Source organism: Hippoglossus stenolepis, chromosome 13, assembly GCF_022539355.2.
Source record: "Hippoglossus stenolepis isolate QCI-W04-F060 chromosome 13, HSTE1.2, whole genome shotgun sequence".
Lineage (NCBI taxonomy): Eukaryota > Metazoa > Chordata > Actinopteri > Pleuronectiformes > Pleuronectidae > Hippoglossus > Hippoglossus stenolepis.
The window spans coordinates 4,052,348-4,074,714 of record NC_061495.1 but is presented as its reverse complement, the minus strand read 5'-3'; the positions used below and the strand labels follow the sequence as shown (position 1 = coordinate 4,074,714).

The window sequence follows — 22,367 nt, the reverse complement described above, 5'->3', positions numbered from 1 at the left end:
ACCCCCCCCAATGACCCCTGACCCAAAGTGCAGCTCGGTCACTGTAACAGCAGGAGGCAACACGCTGACTCACCCTCTCGCCAACAGGACCACCAGGGCCGACAGACCCGGAATCTCCACGTTGTCCTCGCTTTCCTTCCTCACCCTGAGGTCCGATCACACCCTGGGAGCCTGATGGACCCTGGAAACATGACACACAAGACCAGATTACACATGAAACCAAGAGGCGAGTCCCCTTCCTTATCTTGCATGACGTTGTGGAAAGTTAACTAGTTCGACTTTTACTTGTATGTTTAACTCATCCAAATTATTCTTATTGTCTTAAATAGCAGAATGACATTTGAAACTTACAGATTCTCCTTTGGGTCCAGATTCTCCTTTAAATCCTCCAACACCAACATCTCCCTGTAACACAATCATTCAAAAATGTTTAGTTAGGATTTTTTTTTAAACTACAGTGACCAGAACTTTCAACACTTTCCAGACTTAAATCCACATTACCAGTTGTCCTTTGATACCAGGCTGACCGGTGCTTCCCTGAGGTCCTGGTGGGCCAGAAGGTCCAAGATGGCCGCCAGGACCTTGTGGACCAAGATTTCCCTGTGAAGAGTAATCAGTCATGTTGCATGTGACCTCCATGAATATATAGAGACTGTGATTTAAGTAACTTTTTACATACCACTGGTCCTTTGGCACCGGGGCCACCATCTGTACCCAAGGGTCCCTTGGAGAAACAAAAGTGCTCTGATTAGATCATCAATTCAGAGCACTAGCTATGGTGATGTTTCCCATCACAGCAGATCTAAAAGGTGTCTTAGTTGCTGTATGTGATGTGTCAGTGTAAGTAAAGCAAGAAATTTACCCCGATGCCGACTGGTCCAGCTCTACCCAGATGACCTGTCTCTCCTCTCTGTCCCTGTGGGCCCTCGGGACCCCGGACTCCAGTGGGACCAGGTTGTCCCTACGGAAAACAATCACGTATCACAATTAAACATCACAATGACACGTCTGGCTTGGAATATATTGGCTACAGTCTTTCTATATGCTTTCGGTAATAAGTCATACAAGTTATACAATTAAGAAAACCAAATATTCACTCTTAATCGTTCAATAATTAAAGGAGAGCATTAGCATGAGGCTGAGTGTTTACTGCAGATGAAAGACGAGAGCTTTCTCTGTACTTGCCTTCATTCCTGGGGTTCCTGGATATCCAGGGGGGCCACTGAGACCCAGGGGACCCTGGGAAATAAACAGCGGTCAAAACCAGAATTTAATAAAGAACCAAAAAGTCTGCAAACAAACTGGTAGTCCAGTGATAAGAGAGGAGGAGAGTGCAGCTGGCTGATGTACCTCCACATGTGTGTTTGTTCTGATCATGATGATGTCATGCTACATATTTAAGTATAAAATCAATCTGCAACAGTGTGAACGCTGACTTACCATCGGACCAATTTTTCCAACGTTACCAGGAGTCCCACGTTTGCCCTAAAAGACAAAGACTGTTCACTCGGATGCATAAATCACTGTGATGTTGGACAGTCGCCCTCTCTAGACGAGCTCTAGAAAGAGACAATACTGGACAACAACAGGGACATTAGAGGCGTTAGAGAACAGAAGTAACACGGTGATATCATCTTACAGCGATACCGCCGGGTCCAGAGCGCCCTCTCTCCCCCGGCATCCCAGCAGGACCCTGTAGTGACACACACACACACACAGTGATCAATTACAGCTGTCCATGATTCAATGCTTATGTTTAAGGTGAGTAAGTTCAGAGGGTTTTTTGTATTTAGTATTTAGATACAACCTCGTCTCAATTCTAGATAAGAGCAGAAGGTAAACTACAGAGTGCTGTAGTCCACACATTCATGATAAACTGTTATCATTTGTTTGGGCTGCCCCACTCAAACTTCGAGCTTCAGCTCTTTGGATATCTTTAAAAAAGAAAGCAACTTCAACTCTCATAATATAACTTACCATGGGTCCAGGTCCTCCCAATGGACCAGAGGGTCCGTTGGCACCCTAGAAAACCAGAGACAACAGATTTGTTGTGGTTACAGCGATGATACACAACATATTTCAGATCATTGAACTAAGCAGTCAATCATTCAACCCATCAATCAAAGGGACAGGCTGTTACCTTGGATCCAACAGTTCCAGTTTCACCTTTTTGGCCAATAATACCACCGTGACCCTGGTGACAAGGAGAAAAAACGTCATTGTTGTGTTTAATGAGACAGAGCAGAGGAAAACCAGCAAAATGAAGCACATGTACCATTCAAGCTTGTTTCATAAGAAATGTGCTGGACAACTTGTACTCACTCTGTGACCCTTCAGTCCAGGAGGCCCTGGAGTACCAGGAAATCCTCTGCCACCCTACAATGTGTGCACATGAAAGCCATTATCAGTTATATCCAGAGATCTCTTCATAGACCAGAAACAGGAGGTTACAACAGTTTGCGTGATGCATGTGGCGGAGAAGCTTACTGCTGATCCAGTGAATCCCATTTCTCCAGAATTTCCTGATTTGCCAGCTTCTCCCTGTGTGAGGAAATTAGACGGATTGAAATGAATGTCACTGAAACACACGTCAGATTTATTCTCTCCGGTTTAATGTTAGTGAAAAAGTGTTTTTAACGACATAATGCACTTGGAATCCAGGATGTGAGGAACTGGAGCTTAATGCTGCAGATGGGTTTTTGTTACACCGCTCTTAATGCAATCTGCCTCTGCTTGTGTTTTGTTTGGAAACACAGGCACAGTTACTGACTTCTTGTGGAAACCAAATCCTTTCATTGCACAGTTTTCATGACACTGTCACTGACGTGAAGTCTTTTATTTTCATTCACTAACCCATGAAAGACAAAGCATGAAATGGATCCATGGAAAGTGTTTGGATTTAAAGGCGTAGTTACATCAACACTAAACTTTGACAGCTCAGATCCTGTTTGTAGCTCTTTCAAACTGTGGGAAATATGAATTAGCCGATTGTTATTTTAAAAAATGCTGTGGTTTGTTTAAAGTAAGATGGAAGATGGTTTAGTTTCCCTGAGTTTCACGTGTCATACTTACATCTTCACCTGCTTTCCCTGGAGGGCCCTCAGGTCCCCTTTGGCCAGATGGACCCTGAGACACAACAACACAGTTACTAACACTCACATGAATGCTTTAAATCATGCAAATCACAAGAAGATTTATGTTGTACCATATGTCCTGGATCTCCAACATCTCCATGAGGCCCCTGGGGTCCAGCATGACCCTATAAGAATAAAACATTTAAATATAAACATGGAGCGAATCAGCACTGAAGTGTTATCAGTGGTTACTGTGCAGCGTCCATCTACATGTGTAGAAGATCTTTTGGACTCACAGGCGTTCCGTGGGGTCCAGGAGGTCCTCGTGCTCCGGCTTCTCCCTGAAACCAACACGACGCAACATCAGACAATGGACAGAATTTAACCTTATCCTCACAACGGAAATAAACGTGTGTGCACGTGTACATATACACACACATATATACTCCGAACTACTCCACTTCATAGTGATTCAGTTACACAGGGACATGGATTGACTTCTAAAGTTTGACAAACTTGTGTTGTTGTGTATTAGTGGTCGATCGATGGGTTTTGTCAGTTTCCAATGTAGATATTTTATTATGCTGTTGCAGCTGATAAAACATTCTATGAGACAACATTTTTGAACTGTAAATAATTATTAGTTTTACACTAATATACTATTCAGGTAAACACAGAAAAATGTGCGTTATCCCATCGTCCAATGTTGATAAGACATCAGCCAATCGCTGTTTCCTGCTGATGTAAATATAAAGTGTAGTGCACTTTACTTTCTAACTTAAGAGTAAAATTATCTCAATCTGAAATCAGTAGCTGACAAGCTATGAAACTCAAAAAATATGGTTTATGTTCTTCCACAGACATGACTTTAAATTGTGTTAAGTTCAATCAATACATGCTCTTAAATTATTGCACAGGACAACATTTCCCATTCCTCAGCAGGCGGCATTTTGAAGTTTTCAAGGATAATGTTTTACAACATTAATCACTTCCTGCATTAGATCCAGAAATCTGGAGGAGGATGTGTTTGTATAAGTTTATATATAAGGTATATACTGAATATTAAGCAGAGGTTTTACTGCAACAAGCTACATGTGGGAAAACAACCCAATATGCATGTTTAAAGAAACACTTCAGGTGTTATTCACAAGTTCCACACAAAGCTGTACAATGTTGTATTATACGTTTTATGCAGCTCTGGAGACATCTCTCTAAATGGTTGTATTACAGATGATATAAACAACCTGGGGTGTTGGTATCAACCTGCTTAGAGAGGGTTTAGTGGACAGGGATGTTTTAACAGAGAAATGCATCATGGGAAATGTAGGATCCAATGAGTTTAGTAACTTGACTAACAGGTTATCTGAGGTTGTGTCAGTGACTGTTTCACATCTGTTTCTCTCAAGTTCTCCAACTTTATGAAAGTGAAACAATAAATTGATGGAGTATCTCCTCAAGTCGAAATCACTACATCAAGTAAAAGTAGAAATGTGAAATTTACAATCTAAAAAAACATATTGAACCCCCTTCTCCTTAGAGCCCTGGTTAAAAACAGATTAAACAGGTATTGGCAGCCAGTGCACAAATATGACACTGTCCCATTGGGCTGTTCTTAATCACCAGTCTGTCGCTGTTCTCTGCCAAAGCTACACACGGAGAAAAAAAACAGTTTTTCCGACACACAATCAAAGCTAGTTTTTAAAAAGATGTCTCCTTTTTTCTGGATAAGCGGCTTATAAAACACAGACAGACGAGGCTGGCTCATAATACGCTGACGTCTTCTTACCCTCGAGCCGGTCATCATGCCCTGGGGGGCCGACTTCCCATCGAACCCTGAGGCCATCTGGGATCCCAGACCCTGCAGGTGAAGCACACACACTTTGTCTTAGTTTAACTGTATTTAATCACAATGAATTTGCCATTTATAAGTGAGACAAGTGGGAGTAAATGATGTAAACCAAACATGTAAGTGTGCAAAATTAATCATCTGGTGCATTAATATTGCCACGTGTGTATTGTGCCTGTTCTCTGCATAAATATGATTTAACATCCCAACATGCACAGTGGTGGGGGCTGACATCTTATGAGCATTTAATCATGTGTGTAGACCTCATATATTTAATTCTGTGGTGGGAACAATAATTCTGATGGCCGCCACAGCCTCTGAGATCATCGGTGCTGTGTTTGCTCTCCCTGCGCTGGCTGGCCCGTGCATGAATCTGTCGAATGTACACGTGTGTGTGTGCTGCCTGCTCGACTCACTCCCGGGTGCGAGGGCGGTCCCGGAGGTCCAGCTTCACCTGGCTGACCAGGCACACCGGGCTCTCCATCGTAACCCCCAGAGCCCCGCAGGCCCTGTGAAGCAGAAAAGACACAATCGCTGCTGAGTCACTTGTTTTATTGCTCTGCCGTTCTCAGTCTCACATTATTATTTTGTGGCTATGAAAAAACAATCTATTTTATTTAAAATTGAAATATAGATTTGATGAATCAATCAGCGTTGCTAGGATACTTTGCTTTTGGTCGCGATGCAGAGTGGATCCAGTTTGATAGAAATGATGCAGATTAATTTCTGTAGCCGTGCAGAAAAGGAAACCATTGGTTATGTACCAATAAATCAACCTAAAATGCTGCCCTCAACCGGAATGCAGCTCCGGAGGGGCCCATTCATTCATCACCCTGCTACGCTTGTGCTTGGTAAGCACATAATACATCAAACTTTCCACTTTACATTACATTCTGACTCTTAGTCTCTTGCCCTTGAGCTGAAAAAAACCTTTTTTAATAGAGCAGTGTTTTTATTTTCACTTTGAGTGAAGAGCAACAGAGTCATTCTCATGACCTCAGTGTGATCGGAGGACAGATGTCATGTGAAGGACTGAGACTCCTTAAGGGACACTCAGATGGACTTTAAGGACAAGACGCTTCATTTAACCTTTTCATGTGTTTGTTGGTAATAAACAATCGTCATTATGTCAGTCGGCATATTGACAAGGCCGAGAGATTCAATGCAAAACGAACTGCAAACAAACAAACTCTCTAAAATATTACATTGCATTTGTTATACTATATTACATCGTGTTTTAAATTATATTATATTATGTTCTGTACTGTAATATATCCGTTCTAAAAATGCCTAGATACAATTTGAAAGATATATAATGTGGATGTGACATACGGGCCTTCCTTTGTTTCCTCGTTGTCCTCTGTCTCCTGGAGAGCCGGGAGGTCCCTGTCAACAAAAACACAAAGCGATCACATCACAACAATGTCACCGTACGTCATTGTAGGTGCAGCTTTACATGTCACAGTGACTTTTTTCCTTTTAAGGTGAAGTTATGCAGGAGGAAACTGTCCTCTCATGCCATCTAGTGTCTATTCAGGTAGTTGAGCATTCACTGGCAAAACCGAGAGATATTCTCACCATCGCTCCAGGACGACCTCTGATGCCAGTGACCTGCAGGGAATTATAAAAGAAAAGAAAACAGTTAGATCCTGCATTTGGATTGTTTAGGAGATTGATTAAAAAGCCTGTGTAAAAGGTGTAGAATACGCAAACACTCACGAGTGGGACATCTCCGGGTTCACCCTTCTGACCCTGAATAAGCAGAAGCAGAACAGAAAGGAAGAAACTTTTTAAAACTTACATCACACAGTTGTAATAACATCACTAAAGTTGTTCAGAAAGCAGAACTATCCAAAGTGATGAAGCTGTGACCAACCTTATAGACCCGGTCTCCACCTGCATTAAGGGAAGAAGCAACAAAATAAATCTCATTATTCATTCAACCACGTTTACATCGTGACTGCATAGTGACCCAGTTACAGAGAGAATCCTTTTCCATCAGTAAGCAGGTCAGACAAGGTAAACAAAGGCTAACCAGTCAATTAACACCATCGATCTGATGTCACTCATTCTGAGCGAGTGAGGGCAGCGGCCTGATAATGGCCGACATTTGTTCACTGGTTCTGACCCAGTCACTGACAACCCGTCAAAAGCTTCTGTCAGGGTCAGGATGCTGTTATTGTTGTTATAGCTTTATCTCTTTTTTAGCTTTTAAACTTTGTGTTTGTGTTTGTGAGGACATTTAATGTGACCTCCCCCCTCCAACTAGAATCCGTTCCCTTGAACAGTGTTTGTTTCCTTCAGGTGACGAACAACCACAGCGGGCGACTGCTCACCCACCGAAAGTGCTGGTTCCGCCGGTGCTGGTTCCGCCGGTGCTGGTTGAGTCGGTCCCACACACGGGGCAGCACTCGCCGTCCGGGATCACCACCTTCTCACAGTTCGTCAGCTCATCGCACTGGATTTCATCGCACAGGACCTGGCCGCTGTCGCACACGCAGATCCGGCATGGCTCGGGCTTCCAGATGTCCCTGTTTGTGTACACCTGGCCGTCGGCCGTGCAGCTCAAGTCATCTCCTGTGAACAGACGGGGGGGTGGGACACTCTCTTAGTTTATCAGATTTGTGTCAGTTAATTAAAAGCAACAACAAAAAAAAAGGGGTTTGCCAAGAAAACCTGTTTTCGATTATGATCCTTTTAAGGCTTAAACCAATAAACCAGGACATTAACTGAGACAGGAGGACATGCACCTTTAGTCCGAGTGTCCACATGCAGAGAATAAACCACACGTGTCTGAATCCTTTAAAAAGGCAAACAAAGAGTAAACAATCATCCGGCCTCCTCCCATTAGCTCTGCTTTCTGTTCAGGGGTATGGGTAATGGTATGGTAATTAAACTATTTAATCCTCCTCCCAGCAGCTGCCTCAAGGGGACCAGTCACTGAGTCACTGTCCTCTGTGTTAACACTGCAGGGTTTTATAAGATAAATATGATACAACATGTATATTCTGTGTGCACCGTGCATTTCAGAGAGTGATATTCCGCACAAAGACCGAGACAATCCAGATCTGGAATTTACTGTAAGTCTCCAGTGGTTAGACATGAGATCATTTCCTCCAGAGGCAGCGTCTCCAAAGAACTTGAGACATGTTCAAAAGACAAACCCTGCAACCACCGACTGTCTCTGCCAGACATCTCATTCACCAGTTTGTGTTTAAAATGAACTGTGTACCCTCAATGTGCACCGAGGAAAACTGAACACGTGGCCCCTGGTACCTGGACCTGGCAGAACAAATATGCTAAACAAAATTAAAGATATTCACAAATAGGAAATTCATGCTTATTTGTTCACTCCTTTTTATATATAAAGAAATTAGTGAGAGTAGAGGGAGACCTCCAGTTGGTGGGGGGGGGGGTCTGACTTTAAACAGGATCCGAGCCCACATCTGTCACATCTGCAGACAGGAGGCTCCGAGGCCTTTACCTGTTCCCATTGCAAACAGCAGGTGGCAGCTCCGAGCTTCAGACAGGTGAGGCAGGTTGGTGTCCAGCCACTCAACCAGAAGCTGCAGAGTGGAAACCTGACAGCTGACGGTTCATAGAAGTGGGTTTTATCCACAGAGAAAAGCCACATTGAGGAGAACACAGACTCAAACCTGTGGTGAAAACCTCACTCACCTCAGTCTACACTGTGGACAAGGTCTGCTTATAGTGAGGCCTCATGCAAAAAGACGACTTGTTTAATTTAGACAAGCATTGGACAGAAAGTAGCTTTAACCTGTGACATGAACTTTAAGACTGCTGAAGCTGTTGATGCACTTGATTGAGCGGCTCTCAGGGAAATTAAACAGATCACTAAGAATAGTCGTACGTGAGAAATGTGGAAGATACACACGTATACAACTCGACAAAGGCGACTAAGCAAACACAAACAAGTGTTCATAAAACATATCTGAAACATTATGTTCATACTCTACTAATCTCCTACAGAGCACTATGTGTGGGTTCAAGGCTGATTAGTTCAACGAGAAAAAGTTGGTGTGCGCAAAACTTTGCATAAAAATTCCCAAAATTGATTATCAAGGAGTTGCAGCATGAAAAAAAAATGTCATAACGCCAGAATATTTTCACGATCGATAGTAATTTACATGTGAAAGAGTTTTTACTTTGGCTTCCTCCATTGGAAATAACAAAGACACTATGTGGTAGAGAGTAATTCACCCTAAATGCCCACTGAATCTGATTGAGTGACTGATTCAAAAATGAAAGATAAATAAAAGAAGGACACCAGGTCTTTTAATTCCACTACTTTGCACAGGTCTAATATGCAGTGATGACGTAATGAACCCTGTGTGAAACTTTATAAAAGAGGAGACTCCTGGTACAAGATCAGACAAAGTGAGGATGAATGTTAAATCACATTTGAACTCTCCTTAACAAGACAAGACATTGGGACGTCATCTAATTAAAAGAGGAAACTCAAGGTTTGGATTTCCACTGGCTGCATCATGTGATCAGACACTTTACGCTCATTACATCTGATCCCACAAAAATGTTCGACTATTGAGGTCAAACCCACAGACCACATTTCTCTTTCACATCATTTTTAGTTCATTCAAAAATCTCTCAACTTAAGAAGTAAGTCGTTTAAATATCCTGTTTCCTAATCGACATAAAATCTTCATCAAATTATCATCAAAAAGAAAAGTCTCCACATATTGAAGTTCAAAGCTTCCTGGTGTTTTTTATCTGGCCTCGGGTTTGGACTCTCATTATAAAAAAAATAAGCAAAACAAAATAACATTCACACAGAGTTGTTGATGCAACTGTAAACGCCCCTGGACCCACAACAGAGGCTCTTTATTATCCTGCAGCTCTGTTGGCTGAGGAGCGCAGCCTTTATCTGTGTGTACTTTAGAAGATCAACCTGGAGGTTCTCAGTCGCTCTTGTTCTGTCCGCCTCAAAGTATTTTACTACTCTTAAAAAACACGACATATTCCAGCAGGGAAGTTTCCTGCCTTTCAAACGTCCGACTGACTGAGTTGTGGCCTTTTTATTTTTAAAAATCAGATCCAGAACTCTGAGTAACAAGAGTATTCACGAGATTTGTGAGGCCATTTTGAAACACTTCACACCTCTCGACACTTCGCACCTCTTTGGCTGCAGGGCGATTTTTTTCCCTTGACGGATTTTTAAGGGGATTTCAGACGCTGCTTGTTTGCGAGAGTTTGAAATTTACTGGAAGTGAAGTGTGGGTTTATTTTTTTTTGGAGCAGCCTTAAAAACCCCACCGCAAGCCTTGAGGGGGTGGAGGAGAGGGACGCTCACTTTTTCCCCTCCTCTCGGGCTAATTCATCGCAGGCCCCAACACTTTTCCACAGACGCCGTAAGAGCCACAGTTCAAATCGTGACAGCGGCGAAAAGGCATTCTCCCTCCCGACTTTCCACCAGTCAGCGAAGTGGGCAGACGGTTTCCTCCCCTGGTTTAAAAACACGGAGTCTGGAGCTCTTCAACATGACTCATGTGTCTGCTCCGCACCGATCACTTCATCAGACAGATAACGGAGAAGCCAGCCTCCTCGCTGAGGTCATCGAGAACTCAACCGGGGGGGGGGGGACATTGCCACAGATGTGATGTAGCTGGCAGATGTGAGGAGGTAAAAAAAAAAGTGGGTAGTTTATGGATTTTCCTTGGCTAATATGGAAATACTCACAGAGTGTTTGGGGAGAATCAATTGCAGCCAGAAGTCGGGGGGTTAGAAAATGACCTTATGGAAACAATGAGTCATTTTAAACTGGATCTCTCATTTCCTGTGCGAGCCCAAAACTCACAGCCTCCATTTGACTCATATTCAGAGAAGATAGTGGCCATCGAGAGCTCAGATCACTGTGCTTCCATTCTCTTCATTTCACTGAGAGCAACTGGCCACAACAACATGGTTAATGGCGTGAAGAGCGCAGGCCTGAGACCTTGTCCAGATGAGTTACAGCTGCTGAGGGGGTGGGCTCTGCAGCTGCTGCTCTTTCCTGCTCTAAACCGCTCGGTGTGGCGGCCAAAAGTAAATCTTCCCCCCTTCAGCTCAACCTGACAGGTCCGCTGATGAAGCCGTCCATAAACCGGCCGCGCCACACAAACATCAGTCGTCGCCTTCGCCCTATTAGCCCCCGAGCGTGAGTTGTATTGGGTCAACAGTGAGGACGGTCACCTCCCGGGCTCAACACGTCAACACGGCGTCTTCCTTCAAAAGGGAGTCGACTCCCTCCTGTTAGCCGTCGCCCTGCTGGCGTCTCCAGTGAGGATCTTAATATGTCAGAATAAAGCACCCTGTCTGTTCAATACTCCGCAGCGTGCAGGATCTGCTGTGTTATGTTGACAGGGCTTGAAATCAGAAAGAGCGATCTAGTTTGAACACGCTCTTCACCTTGGCTGCCACTTGCACAGCTCAGTATCTCCAGGGAAAGGGGGTAGGAAGCTCAGGCCAGGAAAACTGAATAAGCAGCTCTCTGATTGCATGTCGAGGCTTTTCCAGCAACAGGCCCCATCTCCAACGGGTCGTCCTCTACAGAGGCTAAACCACAGTTATGATCTGTTCCCATCACATGATCAGCCCGGGGAGGATTGTGGTCCTGCTAAATTACACCCCCCCTCACCCTGCACCCCCAGCCCCCCTCTCGCCTCCATCTATTCTGCTGACGGACTCTCTGCTTCCTCTCGCTTTGGATCTGATTCATTTCCATCTGTGTGCATGGATATTTGAGAGAAGAGCTGGTAAATGTGGCCGTACAAACCTACATGGTAAAAATCCCCATCTGAGAATTATCTTTTTTTAAGTTAAATTAGCTGTAGGAAGGAACTTGGCAGAACAGCATTAAAAAATAATCTAAAAGATAATGTATGCTGCCACATTTTCTCAAGCATCAAGTTCAGGTCGTCCACTAACCAGAGGGTCGGCGGTTCGATACCAGTCTCCCCCAAATTCAAGGTACTGGACCCTGTATTACCCCTTAATGGCTGAGGCAACAGTTTAAGAGTGATTTATGATAAAGTGCTGCAAATAGATGCAGTTTACGAATGTGCACGTGAGAAGACTAGAAAAGCTCTTTATAAATCCAGACCTTCCTTGTATCAACCTCACAGGTTTTGCGTCTTCTCACCATACGGAGTGTGGTGGTGATGCTGCTGGACAGACGGCAAGATCCCAACTGAATAATATGCTGTGATTACAGAATGAGAAAAAACATAAGCTGTTGCAATGGAAACGTGAGCTACTGCACAGCGAAGGGGGGTCTTTGGTATAAATGCCAAAAGCTTGACCCTCGCTGGTTCTGCCTGAGGCTGGCACCAAGCTGAGGGTCAAAGTTCAACACCAGGGCGGCCTCGTCCTGCTCAGGCATGAAACCGCTGAGACAAGATCTGTGCTCGGCTGCAGGACAGAACAGGATCTGTCTTCATGAGGAATATGTTTCTGGTTTGTCTTATACTCAACTCTGTGGCTGGATTTCCAGTTGTGTTCATGTTACTCTGTGACAACACATACGCTCTTTGGATTTATTTAGTTTTCTGGATCGCAGCAGAAATCTGACGGCAAAGAGACAAAGCTCATCTCCAGATTGAATCACAATTCACCTGGACTGTAAACACTGATGTTTGTATCATCACAATCCAGTTTGATGTTCCACTTCTTAAAACCTTGAACATCCACAGTGAAGTCGCCAGCTTCATCTGCGACAACACAACCGACACAAAGCAGGTGAACTTCCTGTTTATGTGTTTGTGTGAACGACTGTTTCACTTTTCAGCAGCTGGAGCTTTTTCGATTTGAAACAAGTTCCTGGTCAAACATGTGCTTTTCACTTATCCCCTCAGGATGGGTCCAGTGCACATGCCCGATGAGACAAACTGTAATTTGGGCCATTCAAATAAAATCTGATTGATTGATGACATCAATCAAGCTAAATAAAAAAGAAAGACACTTCACCAGATGTGAACAGCGTACTTCAGCAGCTGTCCTCTCTTCACACATTCCACAAAAACTAGAGCTGGAACCTGACTGTCATCACAGGAGAAGACGGTGTTACCACAAAAAAAAATCCATGCACATAATCAGTGCAACCAAAATATGCATCGTAGGATTTCCCCTCATTCTCTAATCACCCCTGATAATATCCCCCGTTCCTGTAAACCTGTTAAATGTGTTGATTAACCGCATCGCGTTTGGCTGGTTCATGTAATAGCAGGTATGCAGCGATGGAAAATGGGTGACGTCAGATGTTCCAGTTTACCAGAGCAGAGCAGTAACGTATACAAGGGGTCAGAGCTCCCTGGGGTTTGACATCAACAGAGCGCACGGCCAGATGTGGAAGATAAACTGTGGATTCTCTGTTCACAGAGGAACTGGGAGTTAAAGTCTCTTCCAGCACAATGTGTTCGAGCTGCTCGATCGGAAAATGACAAAGGAGAGATTCTGCACAAGCATTAGTGTGTTTCACTTAGACTCTGCTGCTGCAACAGATACATTTATTTATACGTTTATACATTAAAAAGGTTAATTATGAATAAAACGCAAATCTGTAATTAAAAGGGTTTTAATCAAGCTCAGGGTGCAGGGGGAAGCTTGTCCCTGCCTCTGTGGACACATTACATTCATGGTGTAAGATCAGAAAGGAACTAATATAATTCTATAGAATCAGAAAGTCCTCAGAAAACTGCTGCCAGTGTTTTCTGTGGATTATCCAGAGAAGCAAGGACGCTTTTCTGAAAAAATAAAAACCCACCAGACAGCTAATAAAGTTCCACTAAACTTTCAAATCTCAGACAGAAAATTGAATCAGTTAATGCTGAAGTCATCTGTTTGCCTTTTTGATTGCCGCCCCCCCCCCTACCTCCACCGCCTCCCACTAGTTCCACCGTCTCTCTGTGATCATGTGGGAGAACACGAGCATAATCACAGATGCTTGATGATGAAGGTTGTTGCATCAACACAAAGTGATCATCGTTTCCTCGGAGCAGGGTTTGTGGCTTTTTTGCTGTCTGTAAATCAACATCACACTCGTCTGACAAACACACTATCGTGCACCAAGCAACACACAACACAACACACTGTATAAACGTAGTAGCATATGGTCACAGTTTAAAGGTTTGGGAATATTCCTAACCACTGACTTTGCTGACCTGCACAAGTCAAAGAATGGACGGCACATGTTCAGCCATTGTCATTCCTGAGGTGGGGAAGGTCTCGGAGTGGTTTTATGAGGCGTCCTGTATCGGTGGCGAGGAGAAAGCCCCAAAGGCAGGAGATTTATTGCCTCCACATTTTGTGTGACCTGCGTTGCTACAGCAGTTTAAGGATTCTGCAATCCTCTCCTCGAACCAGATGGCGGCCGGAGGCGCTTTTTTCTAGATCCCACTTTTTTTCTTTCACGTTAGCCTGTGTCTTCTCATATCCTCGTCAAAGCTCCTTCCATCCTCCTTCCTTTTGTCCTGATCCCTATCAAAGCACGCGGTCACCCTTCTCGACTTCGCCCTCACGCTCCTCTCGCTCCTCTCGCTCCTCCCTTCCTTGTTCTCCTTTCTGCTTTTCCTCTTCTCGTGTGCTTATACATGATCAACAGCAATTATGTCGCTGCCTCTCTTTTGTTATTTTAAAGGCTCGGGGAAATGATGCAGCTGCTCGGCCATGACACCGACTTACGCTGTGTTCTATGAACCGCAGATCAGGCAGAGGATGTTTCCCATAAATATTTACATTTTCAACTGGACTGCACATTACGAGGCCATAAGCTTTACATTATCTGTACTTGCATTAAGTGGTGAGATTTAGCCAGTTCTCCTATTCTGTTAAAGGTAATAGATAATCTACAGGTCCATTCAATCATGTCCCTTGAGTTCTTTAAAGGTTAAACCTGTTTTTAACTCATTCACTGTTATATTCCTTAAAATAATAGAATTTATTCGACATTACATTTCAAAACCTCTTCATCAAAAGAGGTTTGAGGGAATAAAAACAGGTGAGGGAGTGGATTCAGGGCTCGGCGCCACAACATCCTACAAAACATTTCCAAAGCAGAAAATAAACCCCTTGATTCATCCAACACACTTTCATGTTTGAAAATTGATTTGCAGAAATGCAGCTGTGTTGCCGTCCTGAAGCTCAAACACAGAGCTCACGTTGTAGAGACGCTTCTGTGAGCAGAGACCGAATCTGTGAAGAAAAAACGTGTCTGGGCAGATGTTTGCTTGATTTGGAGTAAGCCCAGTATCATCTGTAAAATGGAAACCATGACTTAACTCCAGGTGAACCACATCAGCTCGTCTCCTACTTGCCAGAGTTATTCATTATTACTGAGCTCGACTAAAAACATGGATGGATAGACGCTCGGGTAGTTTCCAGTGACTGCAGGTACAAAGCACTGAGGACTCTGCATCACTCACTCGTATCTGAAGCCAAACAGAGGCTATTAATATTATCTGTGGTGAACACTGCAGATATCTGAGCAGGGGGGAGAGCCTGAAAGGCGACACTGCCTGTGTGGGCCCCTGTGGTGACCTCAGTCAGGCCTGAAGCCTCAGGGGACACACGCAATATATCACTTTCCCTTTAAATGCTAAATGAAGCCATTGAAGTTTTCTGCAACCTGCATTTTGTAAATGCTGGGGACAGAGACAGAGGGGATGAGGTCAGAGGTCGGGCTCTGTTCAGTCTTGTGAGGTCAGTCGGGCCTGGATAATGAGTGGACGAGGTTTAACCCTCTGAAAATCACTGATTGCAGATTAATTATTAGATAATCAAAGATATATTGTGTTAAATTTGACAGAAATTGCTTTATTTTAATGCCAATGACGCACAAAGATAGTTGAGGTAGTTTAGAAACAGCTTCTCCATTACATAAACTGTCCACTAGAGAGCAGTGACAAATTTACATTTGCTCAGAACGTGCTTTGTATCACAATTGTTTATTTATATAATATATTAAAACTTAGCAAAGATAAACATTTCTCATCCTTTTTTTTATTTTAAATCTCTCAAATAATGTTTATCAGTAAAATCCAGACGATCCAAACAGCAGACAACTTATTAATATCTGTGACCAACAAAGTAAAAACTACAAATAAAGTCCATGTTGCAGGAGAAAAGTTCCTTTATCTTTCCTAATGTGATATAAGTCTCAGTATAAAGCCCATATTATTAACCCAGACGGTACACTGTCACTTTAAGAGCACGTTTTACTGGACTTAAGCTTCAGTTTATCACTTTCTGATCTCTACTGAGTTAAGTTTTGCTGCAGTGATTTTATTCCTTCAAGGGTGGATCAACAAAGTCTTCATCATAAAGGCTGGGATGCAGCTGCTTCCAATTTAGGTGTGTCTCAAATAAATGTCTCCTCAAAAGAAACTGTTAAAGTGTATGTGTCACAGGCAGAGTCTGGGCCACTTGTTAGGGACTTTGGAAAAGATCCGCCCATGAAACGACATATTACTTAATCAAGCTTCATGTTTTGAAGTAAATAAAGTCCAAAGTTAATTGTAATAAAATCTACTTCAAAGTCTCTCTCTCTCCCTCTCTCTCTCTCTCACACACTCACACACACACACACACACACACACACACACACACACACACACACACACACACACACACACACACACACACACACACACACACACACACACACACAGACGGACCTAGATTTCTCTAATGAGAGAAGTGTGATGTGTGCAGCTCGATATTGCAGCCAAAGAAGTTGGAAGTTTAGAAATAGAAATAGTAAAAAGCGAATATGTGATCAAATGTATTTGTATTCCCAAAGTTACTTCAGTACACAACACACACACACACACACACACACACACACACACACACACACACACACACACACACACACACACACACACACACTTTGTTGTTGTCTAATCAGATAGTATCTGTCTCATATCTGCCCAGTGATCACGTATCGTTCAGGCTCTAACGAGGAGAATATATTCCAACCCACGACTTGACATTGTGGCAGGAAAGCAGTGAAACACCACTGAGAGCATTCTTATAATGTCCCGAGTGCCAAGCGGGGGGTTATTTCTTGCAGATGTGTCGCAGTTTGTTTGCACTAACTCCTCCTTCTATCAGTAACAGCTGCATTCTTTATTCAACATGTCATCAACAGCTGTGAGAGCCTCAGAGCAGTCTCACTGGTTTGCAACGCTGAAGAGGAGCAAATGGGTTTCTACACTGAAATACCAATGCCTGAGAGTTTTCTTAATTCTGTGGCTGCACAAAAGGCGTGACTAACATCAAATAATGCTTTGTTCCTATGTTTTGATGCGGTGTCTGTCTTATCTTTTGGATAACACAGCGACCAGAGCCAAAACATGCGCTCTTTCAGAGGAAATTCCACTTTGACATGACTTCCTGTGCTGGAGTGGGACCAGTGTGTGTTGCCGTGCACAGAGTGAGGGGATATTTTCCCTGGTAGACATGTACCAATCTGCCCTGTGGGCTTCCCTCACTTCGTCCACTCCCTTTCACATTCTCACTCTTGTTTTTTCTCCCATTATGGATTCCAGCTCTTATCCACTGTTCCTGCTGTGACTCCTCTCCTCCTCCTCCTCCTCCTCCTCCTCCTCCTCCTCCTCCTCCTCACCAGAGTTTCATCCCTCAAACCAGTAGTTAAAAAACCAGGATCATATTTTTCTCCTTTCCAGCCTTGCGTGTTAAAAGCTAATACCAGGTCACATCAGTGGCTCCAAACAATAAGAGGAGAAGGTTAAATACAAATCACGACTCACAGCCTGTACTTAGAGCTGTAACTTAGCCCAGGTAAATAAAGACTGGCATGTTGCACACCCCAGTTAAAGCTGTGTAAACCTGATGTGGAACTGAAGCCTGGTATGAACAGTAATACACGGTTATTCTGCCGGAAGCTTTTTCGTTAGGTAAACGAACGTGGCTCCGCTTTTATTCTGAAGTATGTTTAATGAGTGCTTTCAGTTGAAGTCCTGCATGTGGATAGTTTCAAAGTAAGTGAGCAGTAAGTCACCGTGCAGGAATTTGGATTTGTTGCTCTCTTGGTTGAAATGCTCATAACATTACACGGTGTACAAACAACGAAAGGTTGGAGAAGTACAGACGCTTGAATTCCAACTAAAGCTTTTTTCCAATTCGTTCTCACTCAGTCGGGCTCTTTCAGACACTTCTCTGCTGCAGCAGCCGTTTATCCACTGGCAGCCATGAGTCACCGGCTGCAGGCAGACGTTTCCACATGTCATTGGTCGCGGTAGATGTGAGAAGTGTCTGTTTTGGGGAACAGTGAGTGGACGGTGCAGCCAGTGGGTCAGGGGCAGCACAGACTCACATTGTGTCGAAAGGAATTCACCGAATAACTGACTTTCCTACGGGATGTTTTTAAAGCCGTCGCGTAGCAACCTCTATGAAATGTGCATGACGGCCATTTTCATTTAACAGACGATGATCCAATTAAACAAAAGTCTCTTTAATGCCTAGAATCTCCTCAGCTCATTCATCACATGTGATTTCTCTGCTTTTCGAGCTCATACACATATCGGCCTTGCGAACGCGATGAGCGTGATTGGAGACGACTTTTCAAGAAACATCATACTCGCTGCTGAGATGTTGGCAGTGATGCAGAGTGGAGACGCCAGCCCTGCGTCTGCTGAGTCTCCACTCAGCTTCATATTTTTCCCTCTGAACATGAGCCTCTTGGTGAACATCCATGTTCTATGGGAGACCTTGGTACAAGGAATATTCAGCACATAAACAAGCCTTCCCAAAGAACCAGAAAAATATAAGATCATGCCATGCAACACACTGCAGTAATCTGATTACTGCCAGCGGAGGACCACCTGGATTCAAAAAGCAGCTCAAGGCCCTTTGCTGCACTTCAGGCATTTCCCTGTTAAGTCAATCAGCTGTCCAACAAGTTGTTAAGGGCCTAAACATAATCCCGCACCACATTGCTAACCCCTGTCACCCACCAACACCCATGTAGCTCCGCTGGTTCACCCTCACAAGTCGTAATACAACGACCGAGTCCACAACGTAGAATTTAGGCTGCAGCCCAACCTGCAATTATGGCCGCCGGTCACCATACTGTGGTGTATAAACAAGTAGGTGTTGGAGAGTCGGACACACGGTGTTGTCACAGGGTTTATGAGGTGATACACCAATAAGAAAGCTGCATCTAAAAGAATGTAGAGGTCACTCATACATTCGTCATTTTTAATTACTGATGACAAAACTCTTCTTTGCTTAATTAGAAAATCCACTCAGCAGCCAGTGTAATCTAATTTACTGAATCATTACCTGGTCTTAACCTCGTCCCCACGGCGAGGAACCGGCTCCCAGACGGGACACGACGTCTCGTGAAAATTGGACGATTTTAAAGCAATCACAGCGCTCTTTGAAACTGTCACCGGGGGAGCGACTGGGAACATGTGCGGAGGTGGTGCCACATTAGACTCAGACCTGCCAACCTACAGAAAGCTCCAGAGGGCAAAAGTCAACCTGGAATAAAACTACAAGCAGCTGCACAAACACTCAGTGTTCAGGCAAACGTTTGTGTGCAGCTCCTGGAAGCAGGAACATGATGACAGTCATGTTTGCTTTCCTGGCACTCAGTGATGGACAATATTACTTTTTAATTGTTGAGAGAAATCATGTGAGCCTTCCTCCGATGACAAGAAACAATCAGTGACTTTAGGGATGACTAAAGTTTATAGCACTTCAATGAAGAGAGACGACTGACAGGAGACAGAATAAAGAAAGAGTGGTGGAAACTGAGGTAGCTCATGATGAAATACCATTTTAGGCTTCAGTATCAGTCCAGCTACTAAAACACTGGATCCTATATGTCCCATAATGCAACTGAATATCACCTTTAGACCCTCCCTGCCTGATATATGCTGACTTGAGTCTGTAATATAACCCTGATGATGTCATAAGCTTTATTTTCCCTGGGCGACCCTTGAGCAGAAACTCCAGGAGGAGGAGGAATGAAGCGAAGAAGGAAAACAGAAGGATGGAGAGTCGTGCATCACTTCTCGATCATCATGAGTAACCTGAGACTGCCGGACAATAAGATGGATGAGGCAGCCGCCTGAGTGAGGAGACAGAGGGACCTCAGGGAGACATGGCTACAAGCGACCATCATCTGCTTCCAGACGGACAAGATGGGACGTTTCTGCAGCTCAGACATGAACCCTATTGGCTGAGCTGCATCCGTAATACATTACACTGTTTACACTGCCCTCCGGTAACCTGGCAACTACATGTGACATCATCCACTTGGATACTAGGGGACCTCAGACCCTGCACCCCTGTGCACATGTGTATCTTATATTCTTACTGTGCAGCTATTGGTATTTTGTTGTAGTAGTATTTACTTTTTTATGAATATTAACTTCCTTTTTCCCCGACTGTGTGTTGTGCAGCTGTAACAAAGCAATGTCCCTGCGGCTGTCAATAAAGTTTTTTCAGATTGTAACATTTTTCCACTCCCTTCACAGGCCCAGTTTCTCCTCCTGACAAGTAAATTGAACCTTATGTGTAGGACATTTTGAACTTTTTCATCTCAACATGGGACACAACACATTTAACTCTAAATCAACTGGAATTAGTTTAATCTATTCGATTACAAATCGTCACATGCAGACTTATCGGTGTACGCGTAGGAGCGCTGGCACGTTTTCAGTCAGAATGAAATTAAGACAATTACAGCGCTTGGGGGACCCGGCCCCTCGTGTGTTTACGTGGCCCTGTCATCCTCCCACATGGACAAGGCCGAGAGGATCACAGGGGAAGACCGGTGGGTAAGTGCCAATCAAGCAGTGGGAAACCTGACAGGAGGAGCCTGTAATTGCACGGCTTTTGGAACAAACAGTTACTTTAACTTGAACCTGTGGAGGTGTTCAAGATAAGGATGGGGGGGGATTGTGAGCTCTCAGGCTGTTGAGGAAGAACCAAGAGCCAATGAGCACCACATCTATCCATGCTCCAGTCCCCTTGAAGGAATATTGACACGTTATGTCTTACATCAGCCATCCTCCTCTTTCCAATTATCTTGAAGGCCAAAGCTTTTATTCTTTTTTTTTTCTCAATATATTTTCCAAATACTGCCAAAGCGACTATTTTAACATCTGGAAGTCATCCCCCACCCCCACCCCCGCGCCTCCATTTGCTGACTGCAATAATTTGGTTTGTAAGTAGTTCCCATGGAGCAGTCCTCACACAAGCTGCATTAAAAGAAATCTATCGGCTCCATCGTCTGTGCAGACCAGGACGTCCCAGGTCCAGACGCTACACATCAGACAACTGATCAGGATCTGGGTCTTCCTCAAAGTCCAGGACCGTGTGCGATCTCGTGAGCTGCACGACCCCCCTTTTAACTGTGGAAGGGAAAGAGGCGTGTAATCAAGTCATAGCTCAAAAATGCAGCATGTGTTTCCAATCAAAGCCGTCTGTGGACCTGGTTGAATTCACATGTTTGGACATTTCGGCTTTGGTAGAAAACAGCCCATTTGTTGCAATGTCAGTGATGTGGCAACAACAACTGGAAGCAATTTAGGAGAGACAGAGTGAGCTAACATAGCTTTTGTTGATTTGGGTTCTTCTGCGCTCTCAGCTTCAGCGTTTCTCTCTCAGTGAGGGAAAACTTTTCACGAGTAGATTTGCGATGGCTATCAAATACCCCTGTGTGACGATGGGACCAATGTAACGAATCCCAGTAAGCTGCTGGTTTCACAAAGACTGAGCGTTTGGTGGCTTTGATGTCAGGCGCTAAGAGGCATCTTTGAAGATGTTTTACAGCCATGTCAGCGTCTGCGAGGAATAATGTTTAAACACACACAAACACACACACACACACACAGGCCTGAATCTCTGTTTAAACTCTTAAACACTTTTTTTATGTTATTGGCGTCAGTTCTCTATTGCAACTTTTTTTTTCCTTTTTCCATGTTCATATCCCCAACCCTCACTCCACACCTCGGCTTCTTCCAATGTACCGCGAGCTGCAGGTTTTGTTCGAGGGGCTGTACTGTATTTTTATCCCGTAATCTGTGCTGGCGTCACCATTTCCAATTGTGAGCTTCAAAGTCTGCTGCTTGATCTCATTTGCCAACTTGTGTTCTTCTGCGAGCAAACTTTCCGCACATGTGCAGGCATGTGGCTCCAATCGAGACCCGTAGCATTGCATTGACCAGAAATTTGCAACATTTGCTTTAAACATGTTTTCGGTCTCGAGGCTGCATATTTGATTTTATTCGAATTCCAAAGCCCTCAGAAATCTGTCCAATGGTCTCAGTGACCTCAGCATAGACCTTTTCCATTTGGGATCAGACTGAAAAATGTTGGGTTCAGACTTTTCTCAGAGTTCAATGTCTGCTTACAATTTGGTTTCATTAAGATTCAGCAATAGTCCATTCGAGTTCCCTGTA

General features: G+C 43.9%; 1 protein-coding gene across 1 annotated transcript in view; it reads right to left on the bottom strand.

The window, feature by feature from the left end:
* The window catches only part of col5a2a (collagen, type V, alpha 2a), a 36,100-nt gene that overhangs the window by 11,537 nt on the left and 2,196 nt on the right, over nucleotides 1-22,367 (bottom strand). Inside the window, exons 2-23 of the mRNA XM_035175186.2 lie at nucleotides 7,261-7,497; nucleotides 6,797-6,816; nucleotides 6,640-6,672; nucleotides 6,499-6,531; nucleotides 6,253-6,306; nucleotides 5,337-5,429; nucleotides 4,861-4,932; nucleotides 3,371-3,415; nucleotides 3,206-3,259; nucleotides 3,073-3,126; nucleotides 2,488-2,541; nucleotides 2,323-2,376; nucleotides 2,141-2,194; nucleotides 1,978-2,022; nucleotides 1,640-1,693; nucleotides 1,441-1,485; nucleotides 1,186-1,239; nucleotides 863-961; nucleotides 680-724; nucleotides 502-600; nucleotides 352-405; nucleotides 74-181 (exon numbers count right to left, since the gene is read on the bottom strand). Coding sequence (XP_035031077.2) covers nucleotides 74-181; nucleotides 352-405; nucleotides 502-600; nucleotides 680-724; nucleotides 863-961; nucleotides 1,186-1,239; nucleotides 1,441-1,485; nucleotides 1,640-1,693; nucleotides 1,978-2,022; nucleotides 2,141-2,194; nucleotides 2,323-2,376; nucleotides 2,488-2,541; nucleotides 3,073-3,126; nucleotides 3,206-3,259; nucleotides 3,371-3,415; nucleotides 4,861-4,932; nucleotides 5,337-5,429; nucleotides 6,253-6,306; nucleotides 6,499-6,531; nucleotides 6,640-6,672; nucleotides 6,797-6,816; nucleotides 7,261-7,497 — 1,460 coding nt within the window. The remainder of the gene's footprint in view (nucleotides 1-73; nucleotides 182-351; nucleotides 406-501; nucleotides 601-679; nucleotides 725-862; nucleotides 962-1,185; nucleotides 1,240-1,440; nucleotides 1,486-1,639; nucleotides 1,694-1,977; nucleotides 2,023-2,140; nucleotides 2,195-2,322; nucleotides 2,377-2,487; nucleotides 2,542-3,072; nucleotides 3,127-3,205; nucleotides 3,260-3,370; nucleotides 3,416-4,860; nucleotides 4,933-5,336; nucleotides 5,430-6,252; nucleotides 6,307-6,498; nucleotides 6,532-6,639; nucleotides 6,673-6,796; nucleotides 6,817-7,260; nucleotides 7,498-22,367) is intronic.